Source organism: Haemorhous mexicanus, chromosome 4, assembly GCF_027477595.1.
Source record: "Haemorhous mexicanus isolate bHaeMex1 chromosome 4, bHaeMex1.pri, whole genome shotgun sequence".
In the NCBI taxonomy this organism is placed as follows: Eukaryota; Metazoa; Chordata; class Aves; order Passeriformes; family Fringillidae; genus Haemorhous; species Haemorhous mexicanus.
This window is the reverse complement of record NC_082344.1, coordinates 6,745,672-6,773,490: the sequence shown is the minus strand read 5'-3', so window position 1 is coordinate 6,773,490 and position 27,819 is coordinate 6,745,672. Positions and strand designations below refer to the sequence as shown.

The 27,819-nt window shown below is 42.2% G+C and overlaps 1 protein-coding gene across 3 annotated transcripts; it reads right to left on the bottom strand.

Moving 5' to 3' along the window:
* Positions 1 to 975: 975 nt before the first annotated feature.
* Positions 976 to 27,131, bottom strand: LARP1B (La ribonucleoprotein 1B). Of its 3 annotated transcripts, none has more exons than XM_059843764.1 (19): positions 26,635 to 27,131; positions 19,862 to 19,923; positions 19,093 to 19,152; positions 17,137 to 17,305; positions 15,593 to 15,736; positions 13,381 to 13,524; positions 13,107 to 13,275; positions 9,160 to 9,304; positions 8,837 to 9,011; positions 7,866 to 8,038; positions 7,327 to 7,698; positions 6,368 to 6,488; positions 5,645 to 5,850; positions 5,149 to 5,255; positions 4,530 to 4,687; positions 4,078 to 4,222; positions 3,476 to 3,585; positions 3,132 to 3,259; positions 976 to 2,928 (listed from the first exon to the last, which is right to left on the bottom strand). In XM_059843764.1, exons 1-19 carry the CDS (start codon positions 26,855 to 26,857, stop codon positions 2,737 to 2,739), a joined length of 3,003 nt encoding a protein of 1,000 aa, XP_059699747.1. In that variant the 5' UTR covers positions 26,858 to 27,131; the 3' UTR covers positions 976 to 2,736. The 3 variants fall into 3 exon arrangements, with proteins under 3 accessions (XP_059699747.1, XP_059699746.1, XP_059699748.1); XM_059843763.1 differs by having other exon boundaries at positions 4,530 to 4,684; XM_059843765.1 differs by lacking the exons at positions 13,107 to 13,275; positions 13,381 to 13,524; positions 15,593 to 15,736; ... (2 more) ...; positions 19,862 to 19,923; positions 26,635 to 27,131 and adding an exon at positions 12,086 to 12,292.
* Positions 27,132 to 27,819: the final 688 nt, after the last annotated feature.

Sequence of the window (27,819 nt, the reverse complement as noted above, 5' to 3'; positions counted from 1 at the left end):
TGTCCTCTCCCAGGGAGTGTCATTTGTCACCTCAGCAGTGCCTGAAGCAAAGGCTGCAGCGTGGAGGCTGCCATGAATACAAACTCCTTTCCATCCATTCTAATGCTTTATCTCCCACAGAAATCCAAATCCCTGTTTAAACACAGACAGGCTACTGCTGCTCAGTGTAGGAAAACATGATCTGCTCTCCAACAGGAACAAGAGCCAGCTTGAATCTTCCATTTTAAAAAGCTGTTTAGAACCCAGTGTTTTGAGCATGACAAAAATCTGGGTTTAGGCAGGGTAACGTTTTGAAGGGTCTGTACAGTTATTTGCTAACAGAAGGAATAAAGACAAACCTAAAAATTGTTCAGCAGGCACATGGGAGAATTTTTAGACAAGGTCCAAGATTTGCAAAGTGGTCAGTTATAGACCTCTATTAAGACATAGTTAAGGTTGGAATAAATGCACCTAAAAGGCACTGGAAAAGATGTTGGATACACAACTAAGCCTGGCACCAAGGCACATCAATTCCTGAGAGGTGATGAACCAGACAGTGGAACCATCAGCAATGCAAGGATTGGTTTTTCCACTATCTGCAAGGGAAGAGAGGGAAGATTCAAGCCTGTAGGATGTGAAAGGGGCATCCCTGAGAGGCAGCCAGAGCTGTGGATGGATGGGGTGGTGGTTTTGTCTAAAGGGACACCAAGCAGCTCTAGAGGCCAGCAGGTGAAATATTCACTCTCCTTCCTTGCCTCGTATTTATCATTCACCTGTCATATTTTTTACAAATACCCAATCATATGACAAAAATAAATCAATATTCTTCTCTGGATTCTTTTGAAGAAAGCTGGCTTGCATTCCAAGAAGCACTTCTGCCTTTACCAGGCAACACCTCAGTGCAGCAAATTCCCATGCAAATCTACAGCCTTCCACTCTTTCAAGTTGTTTTTCTTCACACTTTTGGGGGAAAAAAAAACTTGATATACAACACTGTTAGGGTTTTTTGTTGTTTTTATAAAATTTTTCAAGATATCACAAAATTACACACACTAAAAGCTTAATCTGCACATTTTCCAATGAAAAATTGAAATATCTTAAATTTATTACTCGTATATACAATTTCAATCCAAATTTACATTCGCATTTTCATGGGTAGCAAAAGGCATGGATCAAACACAGGATTGAGATGTGTCACTTCAGCATATTTATAGGATATTTACTTCAAATCGTGGTATGTGTTCATTTAAATTTATTTAGAACAGGCCACTGACAAAAGGCTGGGTTTTGTGCTGAAATGGTAGAAACTGTGGGGAAAGTCACTGCTACCATCCACTCCTTTCAATGCAAACACCCATCATTTGTTTCAGTGAGATTCACAGCACAATGACTGAAAAATTAACAGATTCACTATAACCTCTGAGAGCTGTTAGTTTAAAGCTCCATCTATGGCTGTGCAGTCAGTTTAAGGCATCTGTGCTAGACATCACTTTGTAAGTTTTTTTTTTAATTAACTGAAGTAATTCTGCAGTTAACTAACCAAAAGCTGGAATTCCTCTCACCTACCCCGGAAGAGAAGTTATTCACGTGGTACTTCTTGAATCTTTAAAAACAAAGTAGTGAAGTTAATAAGACATGACAGGTTATAAACATCCCCCTCTTTCAGCTACAAAAATGGATTTGTACTTGAGTAACTTACATTCAGTGAAATTGTCTTTAGACCTGTTTGAAATCATTTAGGCTTAGCGAGCACAATTTAAGCAGAACTTCATTCAGATATTGCAAAACAAAGCAAATTAAAATTAAAATTTACAAGGAATACTTCCTTTCCCTCCAAACTAATTATTACTTGAAGTATGGAGAAAAAATAAAATTCAACATTATGCCTCTCCTGCTAGACTTCATAATCATAAGAGAATTCAAATGAAGACACCTCTCAAGCCCAGAGTATGAATAGTTGGCTATTTTAACAATCTGCACAAACTCTAGATACTGAATGTTAATTTAAGATGCTACAAAATCAAAAGCTCAATTTTCCCCTGTAGTTTTCTTTTGCTTGAGTTATTAAAGAACCAGCACTGAAGGAAATACCTGCAAAACTATCCCAGTGATGTCCACTCAAACTCCATACTTAATAAAATACTAACTATGGAGACCCTGAAAAAAATAGAAACTCTATCTTTAAATAGAATCCAGAAATGCAGTTTCATATGCAGCTGCATGTTCTCCAATGTTCTTTTGCAGAAAAACATACTTTTTGATAGTTAGCCTTGAAAGCAAGCCTGTCACATAGATCCTTCCTTTCCATTTAATATTCTACATATAATGTAATCTTTTTTTTTTTTTTTTTTGCTTTGGTAAAATAGAAATAACAGGGAAATGTGGGTAAGGAAAGCACAGTAAATAACATGGGTATACATCATACCTTTTTTTTTAAGAAATCTGAGCTGAAATGTAAGGCATCCCTCAAAGTATTTTTTGCATATGCAAGGAATGCAGTTCTTTGTAAACAAAAGCTTGAGGAAAGCAATACTGAAGCCAAAGAATCTTCCCTAGCATCCTTCCAATGATCCCATAACCAAGAGCAACTCTCCTAGGGCAAGTGTTTTGGAACTATATCCTGTGAAAAAGAGCATCCCATCCTTTGTCTTCCCACACATTTGTAATCACGTAGCAGAGACTGCCTGGCCTTGAAGATCTCCAGATTAGGGGAGTGATGCCAAAGTTGATTCTAGAGGGCACAAGCTCATCCAAAGTCTATTTTTCTGGTACATCACTTTCTATAGATTTTGTGGCTTGCACAGTATTCCCACAGGAAACACTTCCCAGTGCCCGGGACTGGCAGGCGGGTTTGGTGGCGGGAAGGGTTTTAGAAGAGTTGGGCTGATGTCTGTGGTGTCCTGAATCCTCACCTGCTCTCCTCCTGCCAGATTCTTCACCAATAGGAGGCTGAAAAGAAACATGGGCAGCCTGTTAGGTGTTCTGCCATAAAGCCAGGTATTTTTTGCCTCCCCACAGACTTGTAGGACTGAAAGGATTAGGCTCTTCGAATTTATCAGGCTGCCATTTCATGAAATCAAACACTGCTCTCAGATTACCTTGTGAAAATATTAGTACACCAAATATTATTTAAAATAGGCATTGAAACTTACATCCACCCTGAAGTCCTCCAGTCTCTTAAATTTACTCAGGTATTCTTGCAGTTTGGGGTCAACAGCTGGAGTCTTGTGCTGAGAATATTTTAGGTAAGCCCAAAATTTTTCCAGTCCATACAACTGACCTAGTGACAGAAAAAGATAATTTTACTGCTTTACAAAGGTCAAATTTAATTATAAACTTAATTATTCACTGGTAACTATATTTTTAAGAGAATTGAAGATAAAAAGAATATGAATAAAAGCTGTTCTTGGTTACTTAACAAGTCAGTGCCAAGGAAATGGGATTATCTTCAACTAATGTTACATTGAGGGCAGTGTGACAGGCCTGTGATAATTACCAGCTTCATAGTCCCTCTTGGTTTCCTGTTGGAAATCCTCGAATATTTCTTTCCTGAATTTCTTTTCCAGGCCATAGCTGTAAAACCTGAACAAGCATTCCAAGCCATACCTGGAACAGAACAGAGAGGTACAAAAATCCACCCTGTCTCTTTGGCTCAGAGAAATAGAGGTGGGGGAACTGGGTGGAAGGAAGGGAATTATATCCAAGAACTGAAGGGCAGTGACTATTTCCTTTGTGGTAATTTTTCTGGTATTTTTATAAGAGAAGAACCAGTCTGAACAAGGAAAATGAGGTTTCAGAATGTCTTCACCTACAGAAGGAAGAATCTGAGGAGTGTTAGTACAGAACTGACTCGTCATGGTCAACAAGCTACATGATTTTGTACAATTCACAACTGATTACAGGTGAGGAAATGCTGCACAGTCAGCTACTCATCTGCAAAGCACAATTATATACTGATTTTTGCTATTAAAATAACTCACACACACTGCTATTTTAAAGATTTACAACAAGTCAGAGGCAGTACTAAAAATGTTCACTGAGGATGTATGTAAACTTCATAGCCATTGAAAGGAATGGTAAGGCCTCAGGAAAAAATACCTGTAGTGTTCTTTTGCATCCTCCAGAGCAAGCTGTTTGAATTCTTCATACATTTTCTTGTTGAAGTGATCTCTCAGAAAAAAGGACCAGAAACGAAAAAGTGTGTTCATTTCTTGGGACTGGCCAATTCCCAACCGTTTCCTCTCTGGAAGAAAAAAGAGAAAGGGAAGAACAAAACCACTATTTTAATTTTTCACCAGAATGTTTTTAAGTGCCTTGTCTTTAGTAAAAAAACACACCAGATTTTCTGGTAACTTCAGATTTGAGGGTGATTCTTTTGTGAGGGAACGTGAAGTTAAATGGAAAGCGGGGCTCCTAAAACAGAGGCACCAAATAAATTTTCCTTGCCTTTCCCAAGAAAAATTAAGGGTGAGGAACAGTGGGAAGAAAACTGGTATCAGACAACACCTGGAAGCTTCTAAAAGTTTTAGGAAGGGCATGGAGCAGCTTACCTGTTAAACACCTGCGCCGGTATTTGTGGTACACCTGCTGAGTAAAGCCATTTTCCTTTAACAGTTCGTGAGATGGGTGCTGGAATTTGGGAAGAGAATTTGGAGTACAGCCATAACCTGCCAGTGGAGCTCCTTCTGAAGGTGAGGCATTGGAACTGCTGGAGGAAAAAACCCAACATATTTGTGCCCTGTAAACAGAGCTGTTCTGCAGCATCAGTTCTCACCCACCCTGACCCACACAAGAGTCACCTGGGGACTGCTGCAGTGCACCTGGGTTTGGGTGCACCTCAAGAACATCAGCTTTTGTGCCAAATGTGTCAAAAATAAAACAGCTTTGGACAATAATTAAACATTACTGTCCTGCTTGATTTTAAATGACCACTGAAGTGAACATCAGTGCCTCAAGTAACATTACTGCTGCTGTATCATGGATCAGACAACACTGTGAACACCAATTCGCCTAGCTTGTTTCCAGACAGCTCTGTATTCCACATTTTTGTCTTTCCTGATCATTCTTTTCTGCTTCCATTGTATTTATAAATTGCCTTCTAAAGCCTGCTTCTCCATCAGTAGGAGAGCTACCTGCAAATAAATTTTGAATAACAGCAACAGCATTTACCTCACAGAGGAAGTTCTTGGCCTGTGGTCTCTGGAATCCATCACCCAACCAACATGGCATTCCAAGGGAGGATTTGTACTGTGGCGAGTTTTTCTTTTTCTTGGAGCCTAAGAAAGTAAATGAAGGATTTATTTCCCTAATTTGACTTCACTCGTTGTCTCTCATTTAAAACAGACATCTAATAGTTTTCTATTCTGTTATCTAACAAGTTGCAAGCCACAAGACCACAGTTTCATAACCTGAAGATTAGACTTATGTAACTAATCAAAAGTCTTAAGCACTACACTTCTTTCAGTAAGGACTTTCAAGGAAGAAGACTCAGAAATCATTTAATAGAAATAAAAAAGTGAATCTGGTAAATATTTTGGAGTTAAGCAATAGGAGTAGAGGCATTTAAATTTTTGCCTTTTCATTCTTGTTAAACTGTACAAACAAACATGAGTTTTATAGGCTTTTGCTGTTTTGGTTTTATTTTTAAATATCCTTTTCCATTTACCTTTACATCAAAGGATCTTGCTTCTTTAACAACAGGGTAGAACCTGGGTGTTTTGTTGGGATCCTGGAGCCTTGGGGTGCGAGGTGTTCGTGGGATGAAGCCAGGGTGGAATCGGGGGGAATCTGGGACTGCTGTTGGCAGAGATCGAGCCATTCCTGCTGTGGGAAGTGCTTCAGCACTTAGGAAATTACAGGCCAGCTCCTCTGCTAAATATGGAGGCAGGAAGGAGAAAGTGAGGTGGTTTTACTGAGCTACTTTACAGATGCTATTAGCATGTAACCCAGTAAATGTTAATAGTATCAGAAATACCACCAGAGATAAGATTTGGATGTTGTGACTGCTCAGTAACGGTATGGTACAAGTAGTAAATTCTTCTAATCTCATTTCCTTCCATCCCTGTATCCCATAAAAAGTGCTGGTTTCTATAAAATGTTTCACAGCATCGGTTTAACTTTACACGTTGTAAATTCCAAGCCAAACAAAGAGCACCTGGTGCTCGTGGAGAGTGACACACAGGAGAACAAGCACCAGCTTCTTGTCATTCAACTGAAACCATACTACCCATGAGCAGTTGGCAATTTGAAAAATTAGCAAAGAAAAAGCCCCCTCAGACTGATGACTGAATGAAAATCAAAATACTGCACAGGCAGAAAGAGCCAAAACACCTATAAAGAGTTGTTCTTTATCACAGAAATTCTAAAAAACAAACAATTTCATGCTTACCTTTCTGTAACCCTGGAGGTCTTGGAGGAACTTCTTGGGTGGGATCAGCAGTTTCTTGTGCAAGACTAACCAATTCATCCTTATTAATGAGGTTCAGCTTCTTAAAGTTCTCAATCTCTTGCTGAATTAGAGGAAGCAAATTGTAAATGCAAAGCAGGGCAATAGATACCATCCTGAGACACAGATGCATTTCATGAAGAGAAAATAAGCCAGAACTGACACACAAGTACCCACACACCTGTCTCAGGTGAGACATGTGCATGCTGGCCATGAAAAATCTCATCAAATCATTGTCAAGTCCATAACAACAACAAAAAAGGAAAAATTCTTCCTTGCAGTTTGCTATTTCTCACTGCCCTCTTCATGTGTGCTGGTTTTCTTGGTCCATTCTAATCTGTACTCTAAATTCTACCTTTATTTCTTGCTCTTATTCCCAAGAACCACTTCCACCTTTCTCCTCTTGCTTTTGTGCAGACGTGCTCCATTTGGCCATGCAGCTCCTTCCCCCTCTTTCTGCACAGATGAAGCCCCTTTCCCTCACCACTCACTGTTCAGGTAACTTCATTCTAACTATTGTTCCAACAAACTACAAGGCCAACAGAGCCTTAATATAAAACTAATTTAAAATTACTCCTTCTCATCATCTCATCTCTAACACGTACCCCCTTCCCCTCTGGGTAAGGGTTTGCAGTTCTTATGAAACAAACTACTCACAGAACAAGAAAACATTGGAAAACTTGAACAATCTCCAAAATGTTACAAAAAAAATATTCATTCAGTGTTTTTGGTCAAGTCTGGCAAAACTTGGGTTTGCTTTCAACTGTAAAGACAATTCAGCAGACCTGCAAACTACTGTCACTTGCCTGCAGCATTTTACAACTAGCTAGCAGAAGGCTGAAATGAATTTGGAAACTGTTTGGACAGGCATGGTTTTCTAGACAAAAATTCAAGAGAATTACCTTCATCATGGCATCATTTTCACTCTGATCCATCCACAAATCCTGTTCATAGTAGTACAAGCCATCATTAATGACTTTAGCCAGTTCTGATGTAATTTTTGCACGGCACACACGGTTGCCAGCACGGTCTCCACAAGGAGGTTTTTTCACAAATGGTGGTGTCTGTGTTACAATTAAAATCTTGTTTACATCCTGATCATCAATTTCATAATCAGAATCACTATCTGACCAATCAGTAAATTTATTTTTCCGACACTGATTTTGTTCCATCTCTTCATCAAACAAAAATTCAAGTTCTTCCTGTTCTTGTTCCTCCTGAGGTGGGGGTGGCTGGTGTTGATCTGGTGTTTGATCAGGTACAGGAACAGTCTCCTAAGTTGGAAAAGGTCTTATATTTGAATTGGATAATGATTTTCCAAACTTTATTGCATTCTCAAGCACCACATACGTTAGGATGTTTAAACCTTGGTTTACAGTGCAACCTCAAAGTTGGTTTTGCATTATTTATTTAAACAGCACAGAAAGGTTTTTGATTTTACCTTTAGCCTGACAGTGGATGCACGATGCCTCTTCTTCACTTCTATCCAAGGCTCAGAGTCCAAATCAGGCAAACTTGTCGACAGTCCTTTAGACATTGTCTGAAAATTACTTGATTCAGCATTTTCCTTTGGACTCAGAGGGCTCCCCACTCTTGGAGAACTTGGTGCAGACTCTAGCAGTAGAAAACAGTAGCTCAGTTCCTGTTGTGGATTGCTTTGGTTCTATTTTGTTTGTTTTTCAAATGTTTCACTGGTCTTTCTTTTAACCACAGCTACCATTTTTCTACCTCTCTGGATAAACATAACACTGATCAAAGAATTTTTCATTTTTAAGAGACAACTTTTCACAGTTCACTCAACATTTCAGAACAAAATCAACTCTAAGAATTTATTTCCATGGAAAGTTTCTGCATAGCCTGTGAGACATTACGTGTTGTTGAGGAGAAAAAAAAGAGCAGCATCATTAGGATCTTGTTTTCTCCATGTCATTCTCTAGCTCTGTGGATTGGTGCCTAATTCCATCTTCATTCTTCCCATTTAATTTCAGCCAACATTTTAGGAAAAGATTCCCTTGCCAAGGGTTGTCAGCAAACAAATGCATCTCCCTATTAAAAATGTGAATGAGTTTCCCATCCAAAAGAAGGATGCCCCAAATAAAGAGTGAACTCCCAGCTGCCACAAAAATGAAGCAGAGTTTAGGATTAGTTTAAGATTACTGTTACTAATTCCACTGTAGGACTGTAGCCCACCATTCTATATCCTGGAGAATGGTCACAGCCACAACACAAGAGACATTTTTATCTACTTCTCATCAGCCATGTGACTTGGCAAGTGCAAGGCTGGTAGGCAGAGCAGCTGAATAAACCATTACCAAAAGTACAACTTCTATTATGAAATCAGTATCATGAGGCAAATTTCCTAAGCTAGACAGACAGCCCTAAACTTATGTTTCTGTAAAATAAATCCTTTACCAGTATGAGAGCCAAAAGTTTGGCCTGGTATGAATTCTGGACAATTGATGAGCTGAGAAAAGTCAGTTGGAGGCAGGTTGCATGGAGGAGGACCTGGAATTGGCCACTTTTCTGGATCAACCCTTTTTCTTAGTTTCTGATCCACAGTTTCAACTTCTGTACTGTCCTTTAGGGCCTGTGTGACAAGCACATAATAACATGAAAAACCATCAAAAAAGGAAAAAAAAAAAAAACCCAAACATCAACTTGGCTATGGCAACTCTGAAGCTATGGCAGCACAGAATTAACCAAGTTTTCAAACACACCCTTCTGAATGATTTTACCTCCAAAATGAGCGCAGCGTTCGTGGTCAGAGCTTGCATCCGACGGAAACTGGCGATCAGTGACACGGGCAGAAATCCTTGTTGGTCCATCTTCCTCCTCAGGAAGAAATCTCTCTCCAAATTTTCTGTGCTGAAATAATACTCACTGCAGAACGAAACACACAAACCTGAGCTTATTCTATGGCTAAAGAAAATCCTAAAGCAGCAACCTAGATTTCCTTGTTAAAGGCTTCCATTAAAAAAACCAGAGTATTTTGACATCAACAAAACCATTCTTCAGCAGCAGACCCAGAGAGCAGCAAGCATGCTCGACAGGTTAAGACAGATTTATGACTCAGTGCAGCACAGAGGGGTAAAAATCAAAGCCTTGTGACATTTGCACAACCAAAATCTACTCTCCAGTTTTCCTTCACCCACGCCCTCCCTCGTTACTTACATGGACAGAAGGGAACACTGTCTTGGCCCCCACAGAGATGAAGGACAAGCACTGCTCACAGTCAGAGCATAACTTATGTCCCACACAGCAGTACCAGTTCATCCTGAACTGCATCTTTGATTGTCCCAGTTTCCAGTGCACTGGAAGGCTTAAGTATCCTATCTGAGTGCTGAGGCACAGATAGATACCCTGAACCATCAAGCATGCTCGTGGGAAGATGAGAAAACAAAACCAGCCACGTTGTATTTGGCATGAAAATGTACCAAAAAAAAGGCACAGCAGTTCATGGAGGAAAAAAGCCTTAAAGAATGGATGATGTTGAAGGACAAGGACATTTCAGGAATCTGGTCATACCACAGAGACAAGGGACAAACAGCAGAAAGACAGATTTTCAACACTGAAGCCGCTCTAGGAAATAATCCGGGTGTCAAGATGGTTTGGATTTAGTGAAGACAAAATTAAGGAATTCGAATCATGATCTGTCACACAGAGCAAGGGAATGAGAAAAGGTCCTATGGAAAAGAATGGAAACCCCCCCTCCATTTACATGACAACTGAAATCTAGGCCTTTCATAGAGCTTACACATCATAGCATGATTTTGCACAGTACCTCCAAGGAATACTAACTCCTCATCCCATTCAGAAAAACACAGGTAGGGAAAGACTTCATGGAAAGCAGTTCAAATTGTATGACAAAAATAGAGGCAGCACACAAAAGAAAATGAGAGGGTATTAAAATGCTGAGGAAAAAAGCTGCACATGCAAATGTAAATAAAGATCATTCTACTTTCAAAAAAGAATAAAACAAGTCTCTCCACTGAAGCTGGGATCAAGGCCAAAGTCTCCAAGAGCAGGGCACTCTGATGCCACCACTGACCCAAGCAGCACCTTGATACCATTTCTTTCTCTAATTTTTTGTAGCTGAAGAAATTTGAAGGAAAAGCTGGCTCTATGAAACACACAGATCACACACAGAATATTCTGAGCTGGAAGGACCCACAAGGATCCTTGAATCCAACTCCCAAGTGAACGGCCCATGCAGGGATGGACCCTGAGACCTTGGCAGTATCAGCACCGTGCTCTGCCCAACACTCAGCTCCAAGACAGAATGAATTTAAAGTCTCAATGCTGGACAAGACAGGACAAATGGAAACACTGCTATTAAATCAAAGCAAACAGAGAAGAGAACAAGGCTTTTGGAGAATTAAGCTCTTACTCAGAGCCAAGTATGATCAGTGAAGCAACTGGGCACCAAGAGACAGTTTCTTTCAAGAATATCCTGACTACTGCTCTGAGCTGCTACGTTCCTTTTCCCCTCCCAGGCTAGAAGACAAGCAAGCACAAATGCCATAAACCAACATTTTACTAGTGTTACCTTTACAATCATACAGTAAAGGTAAAATCCTGTAACGATTCACCTAGTTAAAAATTCCACAAGCAGAAATGGACAATGACTGAACTTGACTCAAACTGCCTCACTTGATGTCCATCACTCTAGAAAAAGGAATGTGAAAGACCATTAATGATAAATGAAGACAATGCACAAGTTTGCTCCAAGTAGAGGGACAAACCTAAACACACACACACCCCCTCCAGCTTTTCTCTCCTTCCTTTTCCTCAGAGTCCCTTTCCTTATTCTTGAATTGATGTTTGAACTTTTATTTATTTTCTAAAGCAAAAGGACTTCTTAAATAGAGTTCTGCTGCACATTGCAGAACGAGCTGCTAAGCACTGAAACTTCTCAGGCTGACAACTTCAGCCTGAGAATAAAAACATGGAAGATATTTTTGTATGCAATCCAAATATTACTCTCTTGTACATCGAGTTGGTTCTTGGGACAAGCATAAATTGCTTGATAGCAATGTGTTTCTTCCTGTAAATACACATCAACTCAGCTGGACACTGTCTAATTATTTTTCTCTATTAAGCAGGTAAACTTTTAAAATTTATTCATCTAATATGATTCAATCTCACTTCTTTAATATGTCCTGATTTATCTTGGACTCCAATAGGAACTCTGATACATAACAATTTTGTGTACCTTTATTCTGTATCTACTTCTTTGGCATAGTCACTTTCATATTTTATAGCTAAATTAGGAAAAGCAGACAAAGCCACCCCAATTTAGAGGCTAATAATAGGCAACTGAAGAATAAAGTCTGTTTCCCATCATTACTAATGTGATAAAAGAAGGGAATAAATAAAAAGCACTTTTTTTTTTTGTCTGGGGAGAATAAAACTAGCAAAGTTCTGTTCTAAATCTGCTCAGGAATCTCCCTCTCATGGAAAGCAAACTCCATAACCAAAAGCCTCAGGAGCTCACAGCAGGCAAGCAACCAATGGCCGTGGTTGCCCAGCCATGCCAAGTCTTCTGCCAAGGCCTGCCAACCTCTGGGTGCCAACGGGGAATACCAATATACCCACAAGTCAGATGTGACCAGTGCTGTAACTGACATTTTTCTCAGCAGAGGGGACATCACCATGTCCTACCTTAGCAGGTCTGGATTCTACACTGCATGCCCAGAAATGTGGCCAACAGTGGAGTGGCTGTGATCCTCCCCCACTTGTCTGAGGACAGTGAAGGCCGAATATCCTGACATGGGGGTACATGTCCACTGTCAGGTCTCAGAGGGGCCTGGCAGCAAGAGCAAAAAAAGACTGCAATAGAAGTTTTGAAGTTGATAGCCACATGTCAGATACTTTCTGCCCTTTAAAGAGGCTTTTCTCTTCCTTTTTGCGTCAACTGTAACAAAAGAAGCGAGAATAACATAAGCAAGTTGCCGTACGGAACACGAGGGCAATCAAAAACCACCACAGAGGCATCGCAGAGAAATGCAAGTACAGAGGATGAAATATCTGCCCGTGGTGGAAACTGTCTCTTTAAAATGAACTAGTGCTTTCCAGGCCCTTTTTGACTTGTCTCCTGGTGACAATCAGTCTTCCAGATGGTTTCTCATTGCCTAATGGTATACACGAGAAAGTAAACATTTCAGATTATTGAAAAATCAAGTGTCATTGCAAAACCAGTCTCTCTCTCTCTCTCAGTTACATGTTTCAGGTGAAACACACTGAAAACATCAAACTAACGAGACTTCTCAGAGTGAAATTGAGAGCAAAATAGGGGAAAACATCACCCAAGAAGAGTTTACAGGCAAACAGACCAACAGTACTCAAAAGCACAAGCTCAGAGACATCCATATCTCAATTACATGACAACATAAAGAGGGCTGTGTACCATAAATAAAGCAGTTATACGAGTTAGAGCCAGACTACAGCACAAGATGTAGAAACAGCTTCCTTACAACTCCTCCCCATTACTCAAGATTTTCCACCCACCAGACAATAAATTCGAGCTGACACTAGTAATGGTCAAAGTGAACTCAAAAAGTTAAGCTGAAGTCCCTTAATCTCCAATTTGACATGGATAGTAAGGATTCAACACTGTTTGAAATGAGTAATTTTATCTTAACGAGACCTCTGAAAATATTTACATGTTAAGCAATCTACTTACATTTGGTGTTTGATATATTCCTTGAGAAGTGCTTCATCCACAGAATACATCTGCACTCCTGTTCCGTCCCCATAGTAATAAATCACACCAGGGTTAAGCTCAGGCTGAAACACTTGGTCAATTCCTTCACCATACAGCTCTTGATAACCAACTGAATAGTCAAAGTTCACTTCAACATGAAAGAGAACATAAAAACAACAACATCAGAAAATGAAAACAACATTATCACCATAGTTTTGGTAGTTTTTGCCAAGCATCTGTTGGATTAGCATACTGCTGGGGTTTGCTCTGCCTCGTCCTCTTCCTCTGCTCCTCCCCCTTCCTCTGCCTCTGGAGAAGCCTCGGACGCTGCTGCCCTCGCTCCTCACGCTGCACACCTCGTCGTGGTCCTCCCTCTTGTCTCTGTCGCGGCGCCAGCCTGCAAGAGAACAAGAAAACACAAAATAAATACCTGCAATCACCATGAAACATCCTGCTGGCTCCAAGTCCATGCCATGCACGGTCTCTCGTGGTACCAGAGCTCTCAGCCTGAGCCCGGGCAAGCCACAGCCTCAGCAGCGCTGAGGTTTCAGGAATTCTGAAACCTCAGAAGCTGAAGGTGCAGGAGAGGAGCAGGAAAGGTGTGCCAGCCTTGCCAGAGGGTAATGGAGGTAATGGATGGACTGGCAGTCAATGCCAAATGCTTCTGAAGCAGCTGGATATGCTGGGGTCCCAGCTGTGGGTTTCTCTCCGGGTCTGGATTGAAGGTACATGAGATGGCAGTTCATGTTCAGACTCAAGTGTTTATTATTTCTAATTACTAAAACAGTCTCACTGCTCTGAGTTCAGCAGCTTTTCATTAGAAGGCACAAAATGGCCAACAATCTCTTGTTACAAGGTCTTTTAAGACTAAACTCTCCAATTCAGAACTGACACCTGGATTATTTCCCTTTTAACCCAATAACTGATCCCACAGAGCCCCCAATGCTGACTTTCTGCCCAATTACAAAATGCCACCCAATCCCAAGAAGAAGAAGGAAGAAGAAGCATGAAGAAGAAACCCAGGACGACACCCTGTGCCCTCCATCTTACTTCCATCCTCTACATACTACAAATCCCAAAACCTGAATTTCTCACCAAGTGATAACACCTACACTGCTCTCTATAATCTATTTCACACTTTTGTGGATTCCAGTCTATCTTGAAGTTTAGGAAACTTTCTCCATGACTGAGGGTCAAAGTCAGTGCTCCTCCCCTGGGGATCAGGGCACTCCAGAGCAGACAGGGAAATATTCCCAGTGCCCTGGGTTTCCACAGGTGGATACCCTGATGCCAGCTCCGAAGTCACAGTACCCATGATCAGCTCAGGGATGGAAGGAATGATCCCAACAGCTCAGTCTCCTCCTGTGGACAACTCCCACCACTACTGGAGTGAGATGGGAATCACAGAATTGCAGAATGGCTTGGGTTGGAAGGACTCTTATAGACCAGCTGGTTCCAGCCACCCCTGCCATGGCAGGGACACCTTCCACTAGACCAGGCTGCTCAGAGCTTCATTCAGCCTGCCCTTCAACTTCCAGGGATGGGGCATCCACAGCTTTCCTGGGTAACCCTACTGGATCAAACTGAGAGCTGCGAAATTTAACAAAGGACTGACTAAAGATATGTACTAAAAATTGTATTAAAAATCTTGGTTTAGCAACAATTCTTAGTGAACCCTACACATGCATGCTCATACACTCAAGTCCTGTCAAATAAGGCTCTGAATTTACAGAGAATATCATCTGTATGTGTGTGGCTTTCAGCAACCCTAAGAAAAAACTGCTGAAGGGAGTAGTGATAAGTGGTAAAAATCCTCCTCCCACCTCTATCCATCCTTCAGACATCCAGATCAAACTCTTACATCCACGTTCCTAAAATGACTTCATAAATTCCAGATCAGTAGCATCCAGTGCTTATTATAATGAGCAAACATTCAAACTGGGAACGCACACTGCAATTTTCAAACTTAAACCAACAAACTTCCACTCAGCCTAGGATTTCTGCCACCTCACCAGCTGTGTTCACAGCACCTGTGGAGCAGAAGCAGCACCAGTTGTGGTGTTAGCACAGCTTTTTGCATAGCTGTGCTGAGAAATAGGTCAGGGAGCCGAGGGAATCGGTCCAGCTCAAAGGGAAAAACAACATCAGCAGAACTGCCAAAGCAGAGTTCAAAGTGTAGCTCCACAAGCAGCTGCTCTGGTAGCAACAAGCTGTGGGAATAGCAGCAGGCAGGACTGAGCAGACACCTTCTGAGGCTTCTCCAAACTTTCTGCATTGTAAAATTGTGGGATGAGATGGTGTAGGGCACCAGGAAGAGGAATATAAGATAAAAATTCTATTCCTGCTGGTCACCAGCAAATATAAACACCAGGTTTTACCTAAATTTCTACACCAACTGCCAGCTCATGTGATATTACACTTTATTTGCCACCAACAGCAAGACCCAGAGAGTGAGAAGTACTTACTTCTTGCCTCATTCCTTCTGTTGTTATGAGGTATTAACTTGTTTGTTTCCAGCAGAAATCTGGAGCTGGTTCGAGAGCCTGCTCTGTCTTGACTGTCTGACCTCACATCGTCCAAGTGAAGTGGCACCCATTTCTGCTTGTTACCTTGAAAAGTTAATATATTACCCTTTATTAGACTAATACTCGAGGTTTCAGCTCCTGGAAAGACTCCATAGAATTTTCCTTGGAAAACTAGCAACAGTTAATTTCAAATTTTAAAAAGCGGGAGAAGCGTAACATGGAAATTTTAAGATATCACAAATGACTAAATAATAAATGCAGTAAACAAGAATTTCTGAAACTGAAATGTAACCTCACCTAAGCTTCAAATATAAGAAATAAAGGCAAACATTTTATTTAATGGTTTTTTAGATGCTCCACAATCAAGAATTTACATCTATGTCTACACATTACACCGAACTGTTAAATACAGACAGTAAATTCCTTGCTGTATAATTTCACAACTTGTATATGAAACTTTGAGATTAAGAAAAACATATAAAATAAACCACCACCATAAAGATTTCAATCACAAATCGTACAAATTTTCCTGTGAATTTAGCTGTGGTACTGTACTTTCACCTCAAGATATTCTAAGTTCATTCACATGCATCAAAAATTACTAGCAAAGCTTTTTTTGGTTTTATTTGCAGGCTGGTCTAAAGATCCACTAACAATTTATGTAACTACAATATTGATTGGTATTGTGGGATCCATTCTTTTGTGGCTAAGAAATATAAGCAAGTATATAAAATGTCTTCTCTGCACTGGGTGGGGGAAAGAAAAACATGTTTTACCTGTGGAATGGTTAGATTTCCACTTAGACTGAAAAAAAATTAAAGCAGTATATTATTTTTTTAAATATATCTGTGTATATAGGAAGATTAATAAATCTGAATAGCAAAGGTCTTTAGGATCTGGGAGAACACCAGCAGAGAAGCAAGACAAAAAAGCAGCTGATCTTGAAACTCTTTCTGCTGCTTCTCCAGCCTATTCCAATCTCCTGACCAAAGGAGGTTTGCTTCCCACTTTTAGTGTAACAGATTGGATCAAAAGGAAGCAAATAACCTGGGTTTGTTTTCAAATGATCACTTCAATGTGCAAACTAATAGTAGAGCAGGAAAATGGAAGTGCTGGCGTTTATGCAGTAAGACACACACATATATATATATTTTAAATTAAATTACCACAGTGCTACCTATCGAGGGAAACAAAGATATCAGAGACAGAAATGGCTTGTACAGCCATGATAAAATCTTCCAGAAATCCTCAGAGCTCCAAGGACCATCAGCAGAGCATGAGCTGCTTTTCCCCCAGAAATCTGGCTTGAACAGAAGGCTCCAAACCCTGAGGGAGCCTGGCTGAGGCTTCCATGCAGACACCAATAGATTCTGTATTCACCCAGCAAAGGCACATCATGAGAAGTTTTATTGAGTCACCCAACTGGAATCAATGCAGCTGTATCAACAGGGACTTACTGCATTATACCCAGAGCCTAAACTCACCTTTTTTCCTTTGGTTATTAGTTTGAGCTTCATCTTCACTAGTGTTATCTGCTGGACCATCTGGCTTTGCCTCTGGATTGTCCTTGATCCCATTATTGCTTTTTTGATCAGATTTCTCCTCCTTTTCTCTTCTATTTGTTGGCTTCTTACTGTGACTTCCAGTCTTACACTGTCAGAGACACAGGTAATTATTTCTGGCAGTACAGCTGCTGATAGGTGCACATTTCCTTCAGCTATTAAAATTCCTTTTTTATTACCTGTTCTCAGCCTCTTCAGCAGGGTGAACTTTAGGAATTGTCTTGTTTTGTAAGGTCTTTTTATAAATAGTTTTAGTTTCTGCTAACATGCCAAGAGTATCAAATGAATTTTTAGATTAAGAAAGTTTTTGGTTTTTACAGAAGCGTGCACAACAATCATGACTTCAGACATGAAAGTTTATTTTATAGGGAAGAAAGAAAGAAATATTCTCACTAGGATCTACTGTTCAGAGTAATTATCTTTAAAAAGCTGGGCTCACAGAATCCTGGGAGGAAAGGAAGAAGGGGATTCTGCCCCTCTGCCTCTCTCTGGTGAGACCCCACCTGCAGTGCTGCCTCCAGCTCTGAGATCCCCAACATGAAAATATGGATCTGCTGGAGAGAGTCCAGGGGAGGCCAAGGATGATGAGAGAGCTGAAGCTGCTCTCACATGAAGAAAGCTGAGAGCTGGGATTGCTCAGCCTGGAGAAAAGAAGGCTTCAGAGAGACCTTTCCATGGCCTTTAATGCTTAAAGAGGGATTACAAAATGGGGACAGACTTTTTAGCAGGGCCTGTAGCAACAGGACAAGGGGGAATGGCTTTCAAATAAAAGAGTTTCAGACAAGGTATAGGAAGAAATTTATCATGATGAGAGTGGTGAAACCTTGCATAGGCTGCCCAGAGAGGTGGTTGGATGTCCCTGGGACATCCTGGGAAACATTCAAGGCCATGCTGGATGAAGCTCACTTGATCAAGTGGAAGAGAGATGTCCCTTCCACTCGGGCTGGGGTGGGGGCTGGACTAAAGACCTTTAAAGGTCCCTTCCAACCCAAATCATTCTATGATCAGATATAATTTCACCTGCAACATGAGAGGTTTTGCAGACATTTCTGCTAAAGAGAAAGAATTTTCCTATGTTGTGGAGACAGCTTTGAACCTGCTGGGATACATACAGTAGATACTGCAGTACTGTGCTCTAATTAATCTGAACACAAAGCCTTCCCCTAGACAAATAAACTTAAGTTCAAGTACAAACTGAATGTTATTTTGTTTTACAGACACTACATGAATTTGGACCCTTCCAGGTATAAAATGCACGTTGCTGAACCCAGTTGTTGTGGTTTTCCTGACCAAGAACACAGTAAAAGCACCTCAGGGATGCTGCTGCAGAGCTGCAGCACTGTGAAATGGCACCTCATCACTTGCAATAATCTGTGCTCTCTTCTTGTTTTAAATAGCATAAAATACATCCTGCACTTATCACTTGAGATAAAGAGAAAGGAGAATAATTTGACAGAACAGATGTTAGCTTAAAACCCAGAAGGGGGAAAATATAACAGAGGAATAAGATAACTAAGAATAACTAAATTGTGTTCAGACAATGGGCACTAAGCACTCTGAGGCACAAGAGAGGGCAGCATGTTCACAACTCCAAAGGCCTAAACAGATGAAAACAGCAGAAAAGGTAAATGAAACTTTTTAAAGAGCAGAGTTAAAAAATAAGGCACTGTTTAATGCCCATGTCAGTGGCACAGCACTACCAAATTCCAGTACTGGTGCAGAGAGTTAAGCACACATCAGAGTCCTGAATTACTGACAAAACAGCTGCTGAAACCCTACAACACTCAAAGCACATTCTGGGGGGTACAGTATGAAACAGATAAGCCAGCATGGTTTAAAAAAGAAATAATGATCCTGAGGATTACAAAGGACACTTACTTCATTGTTCGCTATTTCGCTCGGGGTCGGCCAGCTTGCGATATCGCCCAAATCATCGGCCTGCAAGGGTGACAAACAGTTTATATTCCTTCCTTGACACAGGAAAGATGTCAGCCATGCCTCAGAGAGCCAGACTAACCCCTGGAGCAGAGCTGTCAAAAGTAGCAATTTTTAAAAAAAACAAGAAAACAAACACACAACTTTTGGAAGAGTTTTGAGCTCACATCAGACAACTGTCAGATTAAATGTTGTCCTACACACATGTGATTTAAAGGTGTCTACTGCTCAAGGCTTTTAGTTTTTTGAAAACCTTGACAGCTATTAAACAACCTAAAAGGGGTGGCTGTGCAAAATATTAGGAATTTAATGTTTCAATAAAAGCACTCGCCGTCTCCTGTTGCAATGGAAACTTTATGCACATAAAGGACACTCACCACATAAGATGCAAAGAGGATTTCCAAAACCAATCTAGCATGGCTTGTGCCCAAGTGATGCTTGAGCACAAGCCATGTTTTGCAGCCCCTTCACATTTTTATGCAATCCCACTGATTTTTTAATCAATAATGCCTTTCCTTATCCCTCGTCCATACACCAATTTAGCAACTCTTAATTTTAATTCCCCCTTTTCTTTTTTTTTTTATTTGTTTCTGTGTTCAAAATTGTCTACTACCAAGGCATAATATAACACTTCTGGTTGGAGCTCCAAAATACCTTCTATCTTTTTATTAGAGCAGTATCAGCTATTTATCATACAGGCAAAAATACAGACCTTGCTGCTTTTTCTTGTCCTGGGTTTTCCTGCTTTTATCACTTTAGTGGAATTTTGTAGTTCTGAAAAGGAAGAAAAACATTTTCAGGTGAAGAATTAGGCTGCACTTTAAATGAGCAAGGCAGGTGTGTGCTAACAACTCTGCCATGCTCTATCATACCCCATCAAAGAGTTTCTGAGGGCTTGATATCAAAGTCAATGAACTTTATTTTAGTGAATAAAGTCACTAATAGTACAAGTGGCTAAGAAAACCCCTGATACACATTTAATAAGTCCTCCTATTAAAAGCTATATGTATAAGGCAGAATTTATGCAATATATAATTATGCAAGCAAGGGGAAAAAAAAACAATTATATATTCCCAAATTCCTAGTAATTTCCTAAGCAATTACTCAGATGCCAAATAGAGTTTAGCCATATAGCTCAAAATCAAGCCAAAGTAAAAAACAAACAAACAACCAAACAACAAAGGAAAATATGCAAAGAGAAAAATACTACTTAGTTAAAACCTAAGCATTATAATAATGATCCCATCAGATCTCCTGAGCAGGAGGAAACCATCTCTTAATTTCTTCTGTTAAGCCCTGGCTCTCCCAGTGCATGCCTTCCCACAGAGATGGGAGTCACAGGCATTCCTTGAAACCTCCCATCGGTGTTTTATTGCAAGGCAAGCTTGAAACACTGAACGTGTGTGAAATCACAAGTGGATTCTTTTATACGGGGATAACATCACCTCCTCAGCCCTTATCTCTTTCACATCCAGTGACTAATCTCCCTTATCAGGGCTCCACACTGGGAACCCCACCCTTGTGCCCCAGTGACTCTGGAAAGCCTCTCTGTCTGCTTCCTGGAATACACAGCGAACGTTACAAGCACAAACTAATGCTTACTCCACATTCCAGCCTCAATTTTAACATCATTTATAGCCATGTAAGCAATGAATGTCATGGATGTGCTTCTTACAACTTGGACATCTCACCAGACACGAATCCAGTGAAACCTGACCACCATTTGCCAGCAGGTTTTTGCCTCTCCTACAGATCTGCTTTTAAAACCAAGACAAAACACACATCTCAATTAACCTCAGACTGAGAGCTTTAAGAAGCACAGAGTGACCATGTAACCCTAATTTTTACTTGCCACTCAGTAGTAAACTAATTACCCTTTTACAAAACAAGACAAACAACTGCAGGGGTGGAGCAGCAAACAAATTTGTAATTCTCTCCAAGAGAGCTGCCAATTAGCCATGCAGGTAAACTGAGTGGCCACGGCGTGGCTGTAAACACACATCCCTGTCCAATTACCTGACTGAAGCCCTTTTTCCACCTGACAGCACTTTTACTTCAATTGCTGCTGAAGGACTGTTCTGCCAGAACTGCTGCTCTGTGTGTCAGCAGGGCGTAGCGAGGCACCCAGAAGTGCAAGACTCATTGTTGCTGCACCGTCTTAGTCATGGGATAAAATTTATTCCAGGTGGCAGGAAAAGCTTTCTGAATGGAGCAGAATGAGACTCAACTCGTTTGAAGGAATCTCTCTTATCTGCATGGAGTAATCCAAGACTTGGAAGATGCATTTGCAAGCTAAACAAAAAGAAAATATTGGGCAACGCACCGCCTGGTGGATGATGCCCTTTTGGAACTCAAAGGGCTTGAGGTTTCATCTCACTCTGTGCTTCCCCACATCCACAAAGCTCCTTGTCATCCCAAAAAAGCCGTGCTGAAAACCAAATTTACAACCAAATTTACCAACAGGTCCTTCCTGGCCAGCTTTCTGGGGCTTATCACGTGGGAGCTGGACTTCAGTGTGAAGCATGAAAGGGAAGATAAAGGGGAAGGAAAACAAGAAGGAGGGTGGGAGAGTAAAAGAACATAACATGAGATCACTGAAAGGTTTCACCCAGCTCACACCTGCTCTGATGTCATGAACAGGCCTAGAACCACAAAACACCTGAAAAAGCATCTGGACACAGGCAAAACAAGGGGTCAGATAAAAGCCCCCAGCTTAACATCACCCTGGAGTTTGGTTTTAACATCCCATAACAGCACTGGGTACTCCAAAATGGCATCTTTAGTCCAAATAAACTATTTCACTCGTTAATTCCAACACAACTGCATTAAAATGATTTATTCTGTGGTATGCTACAAGGAACCTGCTAATAAGCAGTGTGCTGTGCTGATGAAAGAATTCTCTGATCTTCCATGATTTTACTCACTGGGTTTCAGAGTTTTGAGGGTGTGAGAGAAATAAATGAATTATGAATTTAAACTGCCTCAAGGAAAAAGCAGTTTAATTGCCAATGATCATCTTGCAATCACTGAACTCCATCCAGTAGAGATGGCATTCAGATGAAAACAGAAATCAGCCTCCAAAGCCATTTTTATTAGGGTTCTTCCAAGTTTCCTAACAGACCACATCCTAACAGGAGGCAGTTCCTGCAGAAAGACAAGGCTGTATAAGCATGCCATGAGCAGCATGTCAAGACAACAGGTCTGAAAAATGAAAGATGAATTTTGGAAGCACCAAAACTGCTTGGGGACAACAGCAACAGAGAAGGAAAAGCAAACTGGATGGCCAAGGAACAAAGTTTGTCCATAAGATATCTCACCAAAATATCCCTGATCACAACCACAACAGGGTCACAAGACAATAGGATCACAAGTTATAGGACTTCAGAAAGGATGGTTTGAAGATCTGCAAATAAATAGCCAGCAAGTAATTTTTTCTGATGGAAAGAGAAGATGATATTGCCAATTTCTTCTAAAAGCAAAGTCTATTAATATAGGTGGAATGCATTCTAATTTTTGATACAAACACTGTTTATGCTGTGAGGCTTTCTAGACAATGCTCAGGTTTTATTTTTACTTGGACTGCACGTGTGTTTCCTTTTGTGAAGGAACAGCACCACATAAATACCAGAAGTGCTCCAGGGAGCAGATAAAATCACTCAGCTCTTCAAAACTCAATTGGAGCCTGTGTTGAAGTTGTACAACATTTTTCTTTCAATGCTCTGTTTGAAACTTGACAGTATATTCCATTTTTAAACAAGGTAAGCTATGCTTATGTCTATTGTTTTAACAGATGAATTATTGCAAAAGTAACAAAAATTATCCCTTGGAGAATATAATTAATTAAAATCCCGAGCACGGAACAGAGCAGAGATTCTGCAAAGCAATAAAAAAAAATCCTAATTACTATCCTCCCATTCTGCCCTACAGGAGTTCTAGCATTTTACAGCAAAAACTACATTAGATTGACAATCTCCACAACATTTGAACAATTAAGCAAGGCAGTGAGTTATGACACCTGCATCCTTCCACCTATTTATGCCCATAAATTTTTCAATACAACAAGCAACAGGGGGGAAAAATCCATGATTGATTCACCATGATGCTATTTATTTTCCTTAGATTTAATTTCTCAGTTCCTTTTTTTCTTAGCTTCTTCATAGAAAACTGCAAGCTGTGACTCAATTTCTACCAAAGTTTTCATGGTTAAATGTAGCACATGCCATAGCACAGGGAGGTGGGTTTCAGTTTCATAACAAGTCTCCAGTTTAGAAACAAAAACCCCAGACAAAAAACAGCCACAAAAAATTACACATGCTGTTATGTACAACTAAAATACAGGCAGCAGCTTTGTATTGATAACATTTTTAATCCCTTTAGGGTTGGAAAAATTGTCAATGCTGAAACTTCTGATAAACCTTTGAATGATTTTTAGGCACTGCTATTCAAACACTCCAAGAATTCATAAGAGCTAATGAGAACACCTGACTTAAATACACCCAAAAGATTTGATAATCAGATAATTTATGAATTTACTCATCTAAGGTTTGCTATTCCTAGCAACACAGTGGATCTTCACCAAACTGGACCTTTACAACCTGTTTTCCCATCAGGCTAAAGCAAATTGATTTATCCAATAGCACTACAGTGAAATGGTTCTGCTACCAAAACATCAAACAGATAAAATGTACTCTTTGATGCCCCACAATAAACACAATAAGCACAAAATAAAAGAATGAGGTGTGCACTTATTTTAATTAACTACATCATTCAAGCACACACTAATAGGCAAACCCACTTCAACCACTTCAGCAGCACAAATATTTTGCTTCACTGGATATTTTCATTTCATTTCATGAACAACTTTTAAATAATCATCTAATAAGTCATTAGAGACCCATATCAGCTATACAAATCACACAAAGACTTGAGAACTTGTTATTCTGTTAAAGCTCACTCCATCCAACCACAATCATCAGGATTAGAATCATGGAATCACCAAGGTTGGAAAGGACCTCCAAGATCATCAAGTCCAACCTTTGACCAAACACCACCTTGTCAACTAAACCCTGGCACTGAGTGATTTCTTGAACCCCTCCAGACACTGACACTCCACACCTCCCTGGGCAGTGTGTTTCAAAGCTCAACCACTCTCTCAGGGAAACAATTCTTCCTGAACTAGAGAGAAGCCTGTTAATTTCACTAGCAATTTTATACCTGATACGAGTCTTTCCTCACAAGTTAAAAGCAGATGAGGATGTAAAAGTAGCTTCTGAAGTTATTCTGCTTAAAAGCAAAGTTTAATGAAACTCTTGGTCAGAAACACACCATGAAAAGTTCAGGTATGTTTGCACTGGGTGTTTGGTTCACTGCAATGACTAAAACCCACCAAGGTATCAGAGACAAAAATATAATCAGTTCTACAACACTTGGACCAAATTCTTCAGCCAAAATTTTACATTTTCCTGGTAGCATCAGGTGACATTAACAGTTTGTTTCATAACAAGAGCCAGGTTTGCCTCTATCACAAACCAATCCCATGCTAAATTGAAGGTCCAAAGATGACAGGCTGGAGCCAATTTTCTCAAGTCTGTAACTATCACTGAACATACCATGGGTGCACGTCTCGGAAACTTTTAACAAATTACGCCAGGATCAACAAGTCTAGCAGGATCCAGTCCCTGCTTTGATGTGTTACATTTTATTATCCTCTTTACGGATAGTTCTACATTCCATCCCAGGAGTATTTCTGCTCATCCACTTATTATTTCACATGACTAATTTCCATACTACAACATTCATAAGGGCCTAGTGTGACAGATTTTGCTTTGCCAACGTGCAATTAGTTTCTCCCAAATACATCCCTTGTTGCGGGTGGAGGCACATGGCAATTTCTTCCTTCAAACAGCCAGGAAGGATCAGCTCCTTTGCCTTTTACAAGGGTAAGAATGGTGGCTTCCTCACCGTGCTTCTGGAGGTGGCCAAACCAAAACACACACCCTGGTGTGTGTCCCTCACCAGTGCCACTGCCAGCAATGCTGACTCCCTTATTTGCTCAGTTACACACCTGGCCGCTGAAAATTATGTTCTAGTACAACTCCTCAGCTTAATTATTAATTCCACAAATGGCAGGCACAACTTCTTGCAGGAGAAAAACAATATAAGGCTCTCCAAAACCACGAAATGAAGCAAACAATGCACACAGTGCACTGCTTGCTGCCTCCTCCTTCCTTCAACAGTGTTTTATCTTTGCTGGGAAAGCAAACTTTACAGAGGTGAAGCACTCAAGGTGCTAACACAACAGAAGCAGCTTTCCCACTGCTTCTGATGCAGCACTGTTGCTATTGCTGCCACAGCAAGGCAAACGAGTGACAAGTCCCCTTTCATGCATGAAGCAGACCACAAGCTTCTGCCCAGCCAGCTGGATTTCGGGAGCTGGGCACAAACAGGTACTTAGGAGAGCGTCAATACACCTAAACAAAACAGTGCAGATAATAAAGATGGGTATATATATGCTGCCAAAAGTTCTGCTCTGCAGCCAAGTAGAGATTTTGTGGTCTGGAATGTGGTCTCCGTTTGTATGACCTGTATACTTGAAACTGTAAATTATATATTTCTCTTTGTCAAGGAAGTACGTGTTTAATTCAAGGATAAAAGTGACTGTGAGATCACAAAAAAGGTTTGTCAGGTGCCCTCGGGAGCAAGTGCTGAGATTGAAATTCTCGGGAAGCGCCGGTTGAAGTATTTATTTTGAGGTCAGCAGTTTACTTGCAGCCAAGAACAATACTCCAAGAAGCTTCAAACTTCTAGGAACTCTTTGCTGGCCTAAGCACAAAGCCTAGCAATTTCAAGTTAGGTCCTTGACGACCAGCTTTGTAAAGCCATATGCCCGTTCAGTCAGCGTGGTGCCCATAAAGCAGCTTTATCTCCCATGTAGTGATTTAAGGCCAGGAAATTATCCCGTGGCTCCTCTCCCTATGTAAACACACCAAATCCCAACAGCGAGCGAACTGTCTGCTTTGGTCAGTGCTTAGAGCCTCCGCAAGCCCATCCTGCAAACCAAACCCAGCTAACGGATCCTTCCCAGGGCCTTGCCGCACAATTAGCCAAAAAAGAGCTGCGGCAAAGCGGCGTTTCTAAAGGAGGCTGAACGAGACGAGTGGGCGAGCAGCGCTCTCTGCGAGCGCCAGGGGCCGGCCGGAGGTCACCGCCGGCCCGGGGTGGCCGCTCGCAAGCCCCGGGACCTGCAGCCAGCCCGGCGCTGCTGTCCCCGGCCGTGTCCCCCGCCCCGAGCGCTGCCTCCCGTGCCCATGTATGTCAAACCCAGCGCGCCCGGCCCGGCTCCGGCCGCGCTGCGCTGCGCACGGGCCCGGCTCCGCGGCCGCCGGCAAACACGCGCTTTTGCTTCCTAAAAACGCCAAAAAAACCCCAAAACCAAAACCGCCCCGGTGCCATCGAGGCGCCGCGCACACGCTCCCGGCCCCGCACCTGGTTCCTGCGCTCCGAGCCGCCCGTCCGGCCCCGCGGGCGGGGAAGGGCTGTCCCGCCGGGCTCTGCGCCGCGTCCACGCGTTCTCCTTGGGCGCCGGGGCTTCCCTGCTCCGGCCGCCCTCCTCCGCCACCTCCTCCCCGCGGGGCGAGCCGGGCTCGGGCTGCCGGGGCTCCTGGGCCGCCCCCCAGCCCCGCCGCTCCGACACCTGCGCCGCGGACATGCCCGGCCGTGCGCCCCCCGGAGGGGCCGCAGCCGGGGCGGCCGAGGCGAGGAGCCCGCGGCGGGGGAAGGGGAACCCGCCTCCTGTCCTCGCCGCCCCGCCCCGGAGCCGCTGCCAGCGCCCCCCGGCCGGGCCGAGCGCCGCCGGCTCCCTGCTGCCGCTGCGGCCGCTCGCTTGCTGCCGTGGGGGGCGACGCGCGGAGCGAGGGACAGCGACCGCGACCCGCCGGGGCCGCCGCCGCCGCCTGCGGAGGGACGGGCGGCGCTCCGGGCGCGCTGCCTCGGCCGCCCCGGCCCCGCCCGCGCGGGGGAGGGACCCGGGGCTCTCCCGTGCGCCGTGACCTCACGCGGCCGGGAGGCTTTCCAGGCCCTTTCGGACATTTCGGCTCCGCAGGCCTCGCCCGCACCTGCACGGCGCGAGGAGGGTCTGGATAATGTGGGCAGGAGGATGAGCGCGTCTCGTTGGTGCGAAGGGGGCTCCCCGGGGCACAGCCTCGAGAACACGCTCAGCAGGCGCAGGAGAACGTACTTGAGGTCCCAGCAGCCAGGGAATCCCGTGTCATCTAAGCATTCCAACAGACAGGTACCTCTGCCATCACACCAGGTGTCCTCTGCCAAAAATCTCCCAGAAAATCACCTCACAGTAGCACATGCACTCATTCCGCTCTCACTGGTTATAGCCTTACTCCAGTCACAGGATGAGGAAAGCCATCGCAGCACGACATTAATCACTCCTTTCCCTCTTTGCCAGCTCCTGGTGCTCTCACAATTCTCCTTGATTACACCTTAAGACACCTGCTCCTCTCCCATTTCTTTCATTCATCTCTCAGCCATATTTTACTCCCTTTCTTGCAAAACGTCTTCCAAAAAATAACACTTTTCACTTCCAATGCTTCTTTAGTTAACTAAGCAAATTCCCAAATAGGCCTCTATTACAGCTAGTCAAATATTTTTGAGGTAGTG